The 12,823-nt window shown below is 48.7% G+C and overlaps 1 protein-coding gene across 2 annotated transcripts in view; it reads right to left on the bottom strand.

The window, feature by feature from the left end:
• Positions 1 to 1,572: 1,572 nt before the first annotated feature.
• The window catches only part of CCDC22 (coiled-coil domain containing 22), a 50,807-nt gene continuing 39,556 nt past the window's right edge, over positions 1,573 to 12,823 (bottom strand). For both annotated transcript variants that reach the window (XM_040322709.1, XM_040322710.1), the window contains exons 13-17: positions 12,429 to 12,536; positions 10,458 to 10,553; positions 7,888 to 7,947; positions 5,284 to 5,358; positions 1,573 to 2,124 (exon numbers count right to left, since the gene is read on the bottom strand). In XM_040322709.1, coding sequence (XP_040178643.1) covers positions 2,002 to 2,124; positions 5,284 to 5,358; positions 7,888 to 7,947; positions 10,458 to 10,553; positions 12,429 to 12,536 — 462 coding nt within the window. In that variant the 3' untranslated portion in view covers positions 1,573 to 2,001. The remainder of the gene's footprint in view (positions 2,125 to 5,283; positions 5,359 to 7,887; positions 7,948 to 10,457; positions 10,554 to 12,428; positions 12,537 to 12,823) is intronic.

Here is a 12,823-nt window from a genome sequence, read left to right on the forward strand (position 1 = left end):
TTCCAAAAAAGAGGAGCCCTCTTCTTGACAAAAGCCTCTTCCGAGGGATAGCTTACAAAAGAAGCACTTGGACAAGGTGAATGACCCGGCCAGGCACCACCAGGTCTTGTAAATGATGATCTCTCTGTGTCCTTCAAAAAGAGAAATACCTGCTGATCCTGCCAGTTGTCCTGTGCCCGAAGTTTCTGTGTTATCTAAAGAAGTCTGATTAGCCCTTGTAGTTCTCATCTTAGATTACGGAACAAACACACACTTATGTTGCGTGGGGGATTTAGTAGTTTATCAATAGACAACTTGACAGGGCTGACACCACTCTACAAAATGCTGTGGGTTTGGCAGCCCACAACCGGAATCAAGAGCAGAGTGCATTTTTGGCAGGATCAACTGGTATTTGCAGGGCCATCGAAAGGTTTGTTCTCTGTTGTATTTACTATGAAAGTACGGTAGTATCTCGACACCATAGGGCTAAGGAATTCTAGAGGAAACCAAACAAACTGCTGCAGGTAGAAACCATAAATTCTCAACCAAGACTGGAGCCAGCACCCACCGCATGGGAGAGGAGAAAGCACTTCAACAATGGCTCGCAATTCCCAGGAGCATAAAATAGGCTTCAAAGGCTCATCCGTTGTCAGCTCTCCCTTCTCTCCTCTGCAGCCGCCACTGGCTGACATAGTAGAGCGGATCACATGATGGCACTGGAGCCAGCACCAACTGCATGGGAGAGGAGAGAGCACATGACTGGAGCCAGCAGCCCCTGCATGGGAGAGAGTGCTCTGACAACAGATTGTAATGTCTGGGAGCGCAACATCACCCATGGGTTTCAATGGCCTATCCATTGTCAGCGCTCCCTCCTCTCCCCTGCAGCCACCACTGGCTGACACATGAGAGCAGATCAAAATGATTGAAATGAAGAAAAAAAAAAAATGCAATAAAACTATCCCCTATTTAAACGCTATAAATTTGGCGCAAACCAATCGATAACGCTTACTGCGATTTTTTTTTACCAAAAATAGGTAGAAGAATGCGTATCGGCCTAAACTGAGGGAAAAAAAATTATATGTTTTTGAGGGATATTTATTATAGCAAAAAGTAAAAAATATTGAATTTTTTTCAAAATTGTCGCTCTATTTTTGTTTATAACGCAAAAAATAAAAACCGCAGAGGTGATCAAATACCACCAAAAGAAAGCTCTATTTGTGGGGAAAAAAGGACGTCAATTTTGTTTGGGAGCCACGTCGCACGACCGCGCAATTGTCAGTTAAAGCGACGCAGTGCCGAATCGCAAAAAGGGGCAAGGTCCTTTACCTGCCTAAAGGTCTGGGGCTTAAGTGGTTAAGGGCCCCTAGAGACTGGTCTCCAGTTGTTAGGCTTAGCGTCCAACTCCCCTGTAGGTGGCAGTATAACCTAAGCTTGGGCAACGTCACTATAGTCATGAAATGCTGTCCCCCCCCCCCCTCTATGGACTGAGAGGGTGACCTGCACTTGCTTAGTAAGCCCGAGTCGAGAAAATGGGGGCGAAAGCGGCATCGTTGCTGAACGAGGAACCGCTCTGCCAAAAAAACACTCCACATACATCTTTAATATCTCTTTATAGAAATGTTTTCATTTATGAATGTTACAAAATGCTTGTTTTTTTTTTTTCCCTGTGTAAAAGCAGGAGAAGAAGGAACAAGAAAAAATAAAAAAAAAATAAAAAAAAAAAGGGGGCGGGGATATATCTCCGACCCTCCCCATTATGTACTCTGCGCTAACCATGAAGACACTGGGCCCACAGGACCGCCCACTCCCCCCCCCCGGTGGATGGGACAGATATGGCAGACAGTCTTCTCCGCACTGCCCTCTGCAGGCTGGACGTTGTATAGCGCGGAAATGTGTGCAAACACGTGGGGGGGAGGAGAAGTCTCCTTCTGGTCACCTATATGCTTATGGTATTATGGAAATGCACCGTCTATGTCAGACGACCGCCGATACACGTTGTTGGATGCAAGGCCAGAAAAAGCGTCAGGCGCTCTCGGCCTCCCTCACGCGGCCCAGCAGCAGCGCGTTCTCCTGTTTGATGGCCTTGTAATCTTCCAAGATCTTCTGTAGATTACTCAACGTCTTCTTAACCGTCTCCGTCTCGATCTGTGAAAGAGGGAAGAAGAAGAAGAAAAGATCTCAGCCGTAGGTCCACCTTAATTGGCTTGTAAGCTACAGGAGGAGGGGCCAGCTACAGCTCCCAGCATGCTCCGCGGCAACTGCCCAGAGCTGAAAAGCACAACAAACTCGTAAACGTTGGCACTTTTTAATTCTAGGATTCCATTTGAATGGAGTCCATCAAGGTGACCCCACTTCGGGGGCTCCCCCCCCCCCCCAGGGGCTATCCCCCCCCATTACTTCCTGTGTCACCGGGACAGGAAAGAAAACAAACTCCAAGGGGATACAAAAGATCATATTATTCATCTGGGCAGAGCAGGAAAGGGTTAAAGTAGAATTCCTGCTCAACACCAACTACCCTTGAATAAAAAAACGTGTGTGTATACTTGCCTATCAGCGCATTTCAGTCTGGTCACATGACACAGCTGCCCTGTGTTAGTGGCAGCTGCAGGGGAGAGGAGGGAGTGCAGGCAATGGCTGGGAGACTATGGGTGACCTCACCACTCCCGGGAGTTCCTGGCCGTTGTTGTCGAGCGCCGTGACTGACACAGGATCATGTCACCAGACTTGCCTATTTTCACACAGCCTGGTCACGTGATCCCCTGTGTATGTTGGCAGCAGCTGCAGGGGAGAGGAGAACGTGCTCAGAAATTCCAGGAGTGGTGATGTCACCCATAGGCTCCCATGTTCAATCCATTGTCTGCACTCTCTTTCTTCTCCTCTGCAGTGGCTGATGACTAACACAGGATCACATGCCCAGACTGTGTCAGTTAGCAGCGGCTGCAGGGGAGAGGAGAAGGTGCACAACAACGGCTGAGAATTCCAGAAGTGGTGAAGTCACCCATAGGCTCTCATTTCCCAGCCATTGTCTGCCCTCTCTCTCTCCTCTCACCTGCAGCGGCTGCTGACTGACGCACAGCATTACATGACCGGACGTGCCCATCACCCCCAGTCTGGTCACGTGATCTCCTGTGTCATTTAGCAGTGGCTGCAGGGGAGAGGAGAAGGTGCTCGACAACGGTTGGGAGTTGCGGGAGTGGTGATGTCACCCATATGCTCCAATGTCCAAGCCATTGTCTGCGGCTGCTGACTGACACAGGATCATGTCACCAGACTTGGCTATTTTCACACAGCCTGGTCACGCGATTCCCCCGTGTCAGTTGGCAGCAGCTGCAGGGGAGAGGGGAGAAAGTGCTTGGAATTCCAGGAGCGGCGATATCACGCATAAGCTCCTATGTCCCAGCCCTTGTCTGCACTCCCTCTCCTCTCCCCTACAGCGGCTGCTGACTGACACAGGATCACGTGACCAGACTGTCAGTTAGCAGTGGCTGCAGGGGAGAGGAGAAGGTGCTTAACAACGGCTGAGAATTTCAGAAGTAGTGAAGTCACCCATAGGCTCCCATTTCCCAGCCATTGTCTGCCCTCTCCCTCTCCTCAGCAGCTGCTGACTGACTGACACACAGCATTACATGACCGGACGTGCCTATCACCCCCAGTCTGGTCATGTGATCTCCTGTGTCAGTTAGCAGTGGCTGCAGGGGAGAGGAGAAGGTTCAACGACAATGGTTGGGAATTGCGGGAGCGGTGATGTCGCCCATATGCTCCAATGTCCCAGCCATTATCTGCGGCTGCTGACTGACACAGGATCATGTCACCAGACTTGCCCATTTTCACACAGCCTGGTCACGTGATCCCCCGTGTCCCATAGACTCCCATGTCCCAGCCATTGTCTGCACTCTCTTCTCTCCCCTGCAGTGGCTGCTGACTGACACAGGGTCATGTGACCAGACTGTCAGTTAGCAGCAGACGGAGGAGAGTGTGATCAACAACAGCTGAGAATTCCAGAAGTGGTGAAGTCACCCATAGGCTCCCATTTCCCAGCCATTGTCTGCCCTTTCTCTCTCTCTCCTCTCTCACCTGCAGCGGCTGCTGACTGACACACAGCATTACATGACCGGACGTGCCTATCACCCCCAGTCTGGTCATCTGATCTCCTGTGTCAGTTGGCAGCAGCTGCAGGGGGGGGGGGGGAGGGACTGATCAACAACAGCTGAGAATTCCTGGAGTGATGTCGTCACCCATGTCCCAGCCATTGCTGGCACTCTCTCCTCTCCCCTGCAGCGTCTGCTGACTGACACAGGATCACGTGACCAGACTGTCATTAGAAGCAGCTGCGGGGGGGGGGGGGGGGGGGGGGGGGAATCAACAACAGCTGAGAATTTCCAGGAGTGGCGATGTCACCCATAGGCTCCCATGTTCCAGCCGTTGTCTGGACCTGACCGGAGTGGGCTGAGAATAGGTATTTTGACTTTTCTCAGGCCACTCTAGTCCAGTCATGTGATCCAGCTCCCCTGTGTCAGTCAGTAGCAGCTACAGGGGAGAGGAGGGAGTGCAGACAATGGCTGGGACATTAGAGCCCACGGCTGGGACATACCCACTCCAGGAGTTCCCAGCCATTCTCAAGTGCCTTCTCTTTCCTCTTGCAGCAGCCACTGACTGGACACACGGATTACGTGACCAGACTTGCCCATTTTTTACCCAGTCTGATCATATAATCCCATGTGTCAGTTAGCAGCGGCTGCAGGGGAGAAGAGAGGGCGATTGACAACAATTGGGAGATTTACGGAAGCGACAATGTCACCCATATGCTCCCATGTCCCAGCCATTGTCTGCACTCTCTCCTCTCCCCTGCAGTGTCTGCGAACTGAAAACGTGATCACATGACCAGACATGTCTATTACCATCCAGTCTGGCCACGTGTGTCAGTTAGCAGCAGCTGCAGGGGAGAATAAAGGGTGCTCGACAACGCCTGGGAATTCTGGAGCGATGAAGTCATCCATAGGCTCCCATGTCCCAGCTATTGTCTGCTCTCTCTCCTCCCCCCTGCAGCAGCTTCTGACTGACACAGGGGAGCTGGATGACATGACCGGAGTGGGCTGCAAAAAGGCATAACCCATCAGGCAGTGACAACACCCTGACGGAGGGTTCCACTTCAGTGTAGTTTCACTAAAAAAGGTGTTGCTAAAGGCAGTTTTTAATTCATTACTATAAGCAAGCCTTTTAGTGAAAAATTTATTCATTCAGGATTGCTTTGTTGCGATTGGCCCAGTCAGTGCAGATATCATCTACGCTCTTTGCAAAATTTACCTGCTCCTCCAAGTCGCGGACCTCCCTCAGAATGGTTCCAGTGTCCTCGATGGTCTGAATGAGCTGACCACAATTCTAAAAAGGGGTGGGAAAAAAAAAAAAGCCTGTTTTTTTACAGAGCTCAATAGCTCAAGTCAACATTTTTACAGAGCAAGTATCAGCCCTTACAGGTGGCTCCATTTGAGGGATCAATCAGACAAAGGGAGCCAAAAATGCAGGTGATTCCGCTGTCCAATTAGATAACCCTTCGTGCTACCGGAATATTTTGTCATGCATTAACCACTTAAGCCCCGGACCAAAATGCAGCTAAAGGCCCAGGCCAGGTTTTGCGATTCGGCACTGCGTCGCTTTAACTGACAATTTCGCGGTCGTGCGACGTGGCTCCCGAACAAAATTGGCGTCCTTTTTTTCCCCACAAATAGAGCTTTCTTTTGGTGGTATTTGATCACCTTTGCGGTTTTTATTTTTTGCGCGATAAACAAAAATAGAGCGGCAATTTAAAAAAAAATACACATTTTTTTACTTTTTGCTATAATAAATATCCCCCCAAAAACATATATAAAAAAAAAAATTTTCTTCAGTTTAGGCCGATACGTATTCTTCTACCTATTTTTGGTAAAAAAAAATTGCAATAAGCGTTTTTTTCGGTTGGTTTGCGCAAAATTTATAGCGTTTACAAAATAGGAGATAGTTTTATTGCATTTTTATTAATATTTTTGTTTCTACTAATGGCGGCGATCAGCGATTTTTTTCGTGACTGCGACATTATGGCGGACACTTCGGACAATTTTGACACATCTTTGGGACCCTCGTCATTTTCACAGCAAAAAATGCATTTAAAATGCACTGATTACTGTGAAAATGACAATTGCAGTTTGGGAGTTAACCACAAGGGGGCGCTGAAGGAGTTATGTTTCACCTAGTGTGTGTTTACAACTGTAGGGGGGTGTGGCTGTAGGACTGACGTCATCGATTGTGTCTCCCTATAAAAGGGATCACTCGATCGATGCGCCGCCACAGTGAAGCACGGGGAAGCTGTGTTTACACGCGGCTCTCCCCGTTCTTCAGCTCCGGGGAGCGATCGCGGGACTCCAGCGGCGACCAGGTCCCACAGCTTCGGACCGGGTCGCACGCCCGCGACCCACGGCTGGGTAGATGTACAGGACGTACACCTGCCCAGCCGTGCCATTCTGCTGACGTATATTTACAGGAGGCGGTCCTTAAGTTAACAAAAGTCTACTCAAGTCTCAATGAAAAAATAAATAAAAATAATCAGTAAAATAGTACAGGAACCTTTTTCATAAATCACGGTGAATGTGTTTGATCATAGATAATGAGACCTGTTCTTTTCGATCATCCCCAAGTGTGTTCTGACGAAGCGAAATAGCGAAACGCGTCGACTCACTGCTGTCCATTTGGTGTCAACCTTCTGCTCACATCATAGTTTTATGTATCTTTCTGCGTTTAACCACTTAAGGACCCCTTCACACCGATATACGTTGGCAGAATGGCACATCCACGTACGTGGCCCTTTAAGCCCATCCGTGGGGTCGCGCGTACACGCGACCCGGTCCGAAGCTCCGTGACCACAGACATGATCGCCGCTGGAGTCCCGGAGCTGAAGAACGGGGAGAGCTGTATGTAAACACAGCTTCCTCGTTCTTCACTGTGGCGTCGTCATTGATTGTGTTTCCCTATAAAAGGGATCACACGATCAATGACGTCACACCTACAGCCCCGCCCCCCTACAGTTAGAAACACATATGAGGTCACACTTAACCCCTTCAGCGCCCCCTGTGGTTAACTCCCAAACTGCAATTTTCACAGTAAACAATGCATTTTTAATGCATTTTTTGCTGTGAAAATGGTCCCAAAAATGTGTCAAAATTGTCCGAAGTGTCCGCCATAATGTCGCAGTCACGAAAAAAAATTGCTGATCGCCGCCATTAGTAGTAAATTTTTTTTTATGAAAATGCAATAAAACTATCCCCCTATTTTGTAAACGCTATAAAATTTGGCGCAAACCAATCGCTTATTGCGATTCTTTTTTACAAAAATAGGTAGAAGAATACGTATCGGCCTAAACTGAGGAAATATTTTTTTTTTTATATATTTTTGGGGGATATTTATTATAGCAAAAAGAAAAAAATATTGAATTTTTTTCAAAATTGTCGCTCTATTTTTGTTTATAGCGCAAAAAATAAAAACCGCAGAGGTGATCAAATACCACCAAAAGAAAGCTCTATTTGTGGGAAAAAAAGAACGCGGTTAATGTACGTTTTTTTTTTTTTTTAACTCTTTCTATACTCGATTTGTTTGTGAACGATTCGTTATTAATAAAATATATAATTTTTTCTATATACTCTCGCCCATCTTGCCTACAAAGTCAGACCCAGAGACGTATTTTTTCACGGTGAATGCTTCCATTGCCGGCAGTGGGGTGCGACTTGTCATGCGATTTAGAACAGTTAAATCCCAATACAAGTCGCACTGGTGTGAGCGAGGGGGGATGGGGATGGGGGGCTTAAACCAAATAGCCCCATTCCCACCTATGGGGTGGGGTGCAGAATCGCACATACCGGCCTTCCATTGCCCGTCTCTTACCTCATGTAAGGCAGCCAGGTATTTGTAGGCCTTTCGAACCGGTTCATCCTTCTTGGCATCCTATGCAAAAAAATAAAAAACACACCTTCAGGTGTTACAATATTCCACATACTGCATAAAAAGACCAAACACAACACTGTATACTCAAAACATAAGAAAGAGTAAAAAAAAAAAAAAAAAAAAAAAACAAAAACACACACACACACACACACACACACACACACACACACACACACACACACACACACACACCTTTTGCGGCCGATCACATTCCTTGTACAACATTTTTTTCCAGATAAAGAAAACAAGGAAACACTTTTGCAGTGCGGGCAGGGATGGACTGGCCATTGGGACTACAGGGAGTTTCCCGGTGGGCCGATGGCTCAGTGGGCCGGCTTCAGTGACAGCGGACCGCCGCCCCCCTCCGCTCCTCTCTCCCTTCCCGCAGCGCTCACGAGGGGGGAACAAAGAAGCAGGGGGAGGACCAGAGGAGCATGGGGGAGGGGACAGACAGCTGACCCAACAGCTATGGCCTGGGAGTTTCTCACTTCTGCCTAATCTTGTCCAATAAGGGGGGGGCACCGAACTGATTCTTTGCCCGGGTGAAATAATGTCTAGCTTCCCCACTGGTACTGCCTATAAGAGTACCAGTACCAGCCGTTCTACTCTAATAAAGTAGAACGGCTAGTGAAGGGGGAGAGGGGGCTTGTGTGGCCGAGGGGGGGGAGGGGTGCAGGAGTTGTCCGGCCGCCATGGGAGAGACCTGTCAAAGTGGGCCAGTCTGGATTAGGTCCAGGGCCAAATTTTTGTCCCAGTCCAGCCCTGAGTGCGGGGCGGCTTACGGAACCCAAAAAGGGACCGACATCTCTGATGTCTCCGCCGAATCCTCCATTTTCTGAGTATCCAGCACCGCAGTGATAAGAGCTCCCACTAGCGCCCGATCATGCGCTGACCCTGAAGCAGAGTCATCCTCACTGTCCGTGTGGACTAGGCCTGCATCCTCTGACACCTCGGAAAACCAGGGCCGGGAGCAGTAGCTGGGCCCGATTCTGTGTCAGAGACATCCCCAGAAGAAGGCGGGGGCATTTTTTACCCCCCCCTCTGGCCACTCACCGCTTCAATCCTGGCAACAAACACCTCTAGGACTGCCGTCATAGCATCCACCGAGGCCGCAGGAACAGGGGCACTAAGGGTTAACTCTGTCGTGTCTGGGGGAGAAGCATCCGGTTTGGACGCCGTGCTGACCCACCCTTTTGCCACCCTTGGAATGCAAGGCAAGACCCACAGGCCACCCTGTAGGCCGCAGCAGAGAACAGGGGACCCCCCACCCGACCAGGCCTGTACTGCTGCTGTTTACCCCAGAGAGCTGCTCTGTGCTGTGCCGTCCCTCAGGAAGTGTGCTGGAGCCGTTTGCGACAATTTTTTAGCCACTAGAGGCAAAAACTCAATCCAAAATGGCCGCCGACATGCAAAAAGAGCATGTGGGCTACAAGAAAATGGCCGCCGATCTCCAATAAAGGCGGCCGCGATTGCAGTAAAAAACACACATACAGCAGTGACACCCAGGACACCCAGGCAGGCCCCCCCCCCCCCGCACACACGGCAGCAAAACAGCACCCCTTAAGCAGACTCAGCCACTGGATGGAGCCCCCCAGGCGGAACCCCAACCTCACGGCCGACTCCGCCACCCAGAACGTGGGGAAAGGAGAGAGAGGAAAGCAGGGCGGACCTCCAATCGACCTCCCCAGGATTTCACCAGCCGCACCACCCTGCCAAAGCAAGGGGACTGCTACTTACCCGTCCTGCGACCACCGGCTGGAGGCATCCCGGACAGAACCAACGTCGGCGCAGTTACGGCATGGCTGTCAGCCTGGCACACCCTGACACGGACATAGAGCCCGGTCATATGTGTGCCCTGGAGCGTATAGCTCACAGGCCACCCCGCAACGGGGCCCATCGGGGACGGCCCAACGCGTAGCTAAAGGCCGGCACACGCTCGATGGTCGAACTTGGGGGGACTACAAGGATCGAGGATCCAGCTGGTCACCCAGTCAGCAGTTGATTGTAGATCTCAGGATCCAAAAATGCAGGAAACAAAAAAAAGAAAAGCAAGAAAATTGCAAAAATATCCCCAGAACACATGGGCCCAGAGGAGCCATGTCATTCTCCTTGCTAGGCAGAAAAAAACTGGGGCTGCAGAGCAGAGAGTGGGGGATTTACCCGGGGGAACCGCCCCCTGGGAGGTACTGTGTGGAGTGTTTAACACTTAACAGATTAGTCAATCTCCTAAAAGGGAGGATAATAACCCTAAGGTCAATTGCTGCCGTGTCCGTCCATGAACGGAAGAGAAAAACCTTTATGCGCTGATGAGGGGGATCGGGGCGACTCCGATAAAAATAAAAAAACACCCCACAAGGGTTTAGTAACCATTAAGGTGAAAAACGTTAAGGCTTCAGAACCACCCTAAAATCATCCGATTGTCCCAATTATTATTAGTTGACGACAGCCAGAATCTGGTTGCTATAGGCAACCATTAGTTATTGCATTGCACTATTAAATGTAAACTCAACTTTAAACACAAGCTCATCGGTGACCACAAACGTTCGGTCCACTTTTCCCGTTAAACTGTTGATTTCCTTTTGCAGGTCTTTCGTGTCTGAAAGGATCTGAAAAACACAGCAATGCAAAAAAATGACGATTATATATTTTTTTACTGCCATTGGCCTTAACATCGGAGCAGTCTCAACAAGTGTAAAAACAGTTGAAAAAGAGCAAAAACACAGACAAAAAGATCACGCCTCTTAACCACTTAAGCCCCGGACCAATATGCTGCCTAAAGACCCAAGGTGTTTTTACAGTTCGGGACTGCGTCGATTTAACAGACAATTGCGCGGTCGTGCGACGTGGCTCCTAAACAAAATTGGCGTCCTTTTTTCACCACAAATAGAGCTTTCTTTTGGTGGTATTTGATCACCTCTGCGGTTTTTATTTTTTGCGCTATAAACAAAAATAGAGCGACAGTTTTGAAAAAAATGCAATATTTTTTACTTTTTGCTATAATAAATAGCCCCCAAAAACATATATATACACATTTTTTTTTTCCTCAGTTTAGGCCGATACGTATTCTTCTACCTATTTTTGGTAAAAAAAAAAAAAAAAAAAAAAAATAAAAATCGCAATAAGCGTTTAAAGATTGGTTTGCGCAAAATTTATAGCGTTTACAAAACAGGGGATAGTTTTATTGCATTTTTATTATTATTTTTTTTTTTTTTAATACTAATGGCGGCGATCAGCGATTTTTTTCGTGACTGCGACATTATGGCGGACACTTCGGACAATTTTGACACATTTTTGGGACCATTGTCTTTTTCACAGCAAAAAATGCATTTAAATCGCATTGTTTACTGTGAAAATGACAATTGCAGTTTGGGAGTTAACCACAGGTGGCGCTGTAGGATTTAGTGTACACTTAGTGTGTGTTTACAACTGTAGGGGGGTGTGGCTGTAGGAATGACGTCATCGATCGAGTCTCCCCTATAAAAGGGGATCACTCGATCGATGCAGCGCCACAGTGAAGCACGGGGAAGCCGTGTTTACATACGGCTCTCCCCGTTCTTCAGCTCCGGGGAGCGATCGCGACGGAGCGGCTATAAACAAATAGCCGCGCTGTCGTCCCGGATCGCTCCCCGAGGGAACCCGACCGCCGCGTGTAGCGGGGGGGGGGGGGTCCCGACCCACGTCTAGGCAGGCACGTACAGGTACGTTGATGTGCCTGTCCGTGCCATTCTGCCGACGTATAGCTACATGCGGCGGTCGGGAAGTGGTTAACCAGTACAAGTCAGTGGCTAATACATATACCAGTTATCGAAATACCGTATATACTCAAGCATAAGCCGAGTTTTTCAGCACATTTTTTTTGTGCTGAAAATGCCCCCCCTTACCTTTTTTGCGCCTGATCTTCCGGACTTTGGGGCCCCACTCTTCCTCTACAAGTGTGCAAAGTTTGTTGTCCGGGGGACCTATGGCCGGGGAGCACCGATTTTTCAAAGCCGGGCACCCCTTCCCATGTTAAACGGTAATTTCGTCTGTGAATTAGGGGACCTGGTACTGGCCGGGCATAGGTCCCCTGGACCCGGAACGAGGCACAAATGTAGCCCCACTTTTCCTCTACAAGTGTGCAAAGTTGGTTGTCCAGGGGACCTATGGCCGGGGAGCACCGATTTTTCAAAGCCGGGCACCCCTTCCATAGACTCCCATGTTAAACTCCCATGTTAAACATCAATCTAGTCATGGGCACAGTAAGGCATGCAGATGGACACCCTAGGCTTACACTCGAGTCAATACGGTTTCCCAGTTTTTTGTGGTAAAATTCGGTGGCTCGGCATATATTCGGGTCGGCTTATACTCCAGTATATACGGTAAATAAATATATTATCCTATCTTGGGAAGTACCCAAATATTTGCGATAACAGGGAAAATGTTCTCATCACGTTTCACATTTTGGTGCCGTGACTCGGATACTTAACCGAACAAGTCATTACCTTCGTGATTTCCTCCTTTTGCTTCTTAATATTGCTGACAATCTCTAAAATGCGCTGGGTATAGGCGGCTCGGGAGACCTCCTGAGGAAGAGACTCGTACTCGGATACCTGCAGAGGATGGAGAGGCGACAATTACCAGCATGAAAAAAAAAGTCCAAGGCCCAGATTCACAAAGCACTCGCGCCGACGTATCTCGAGATACGCCGCGTAAGTGCAAATATGTGCCATCGTATCTATGCGCCGGACTCAGAAACTAAGATACGCCTAAAAAAAGGCTTTATCAGACCGACATAACTTGCCTACGCCGGCATAGAGTGGGCGCATATTTACGCTGAACGTATTTGGCGCTCCTATTGATTTTCTATTCACATATGCAAATGAGGGAGATACGCCGA

This window comes from Rana temporaria, chromosome 9, assembly GCF_905171775.1.
Source record: "Rana temporaria chromosome 9, aRanTem1.1, whole genome shotgun sequence".
Classification (NCBI taxonomy): Eukaryota; Metazoa; Chordata; class Amphibia; order Anura; family Ranidae; genus Rana; species Rana temporaria.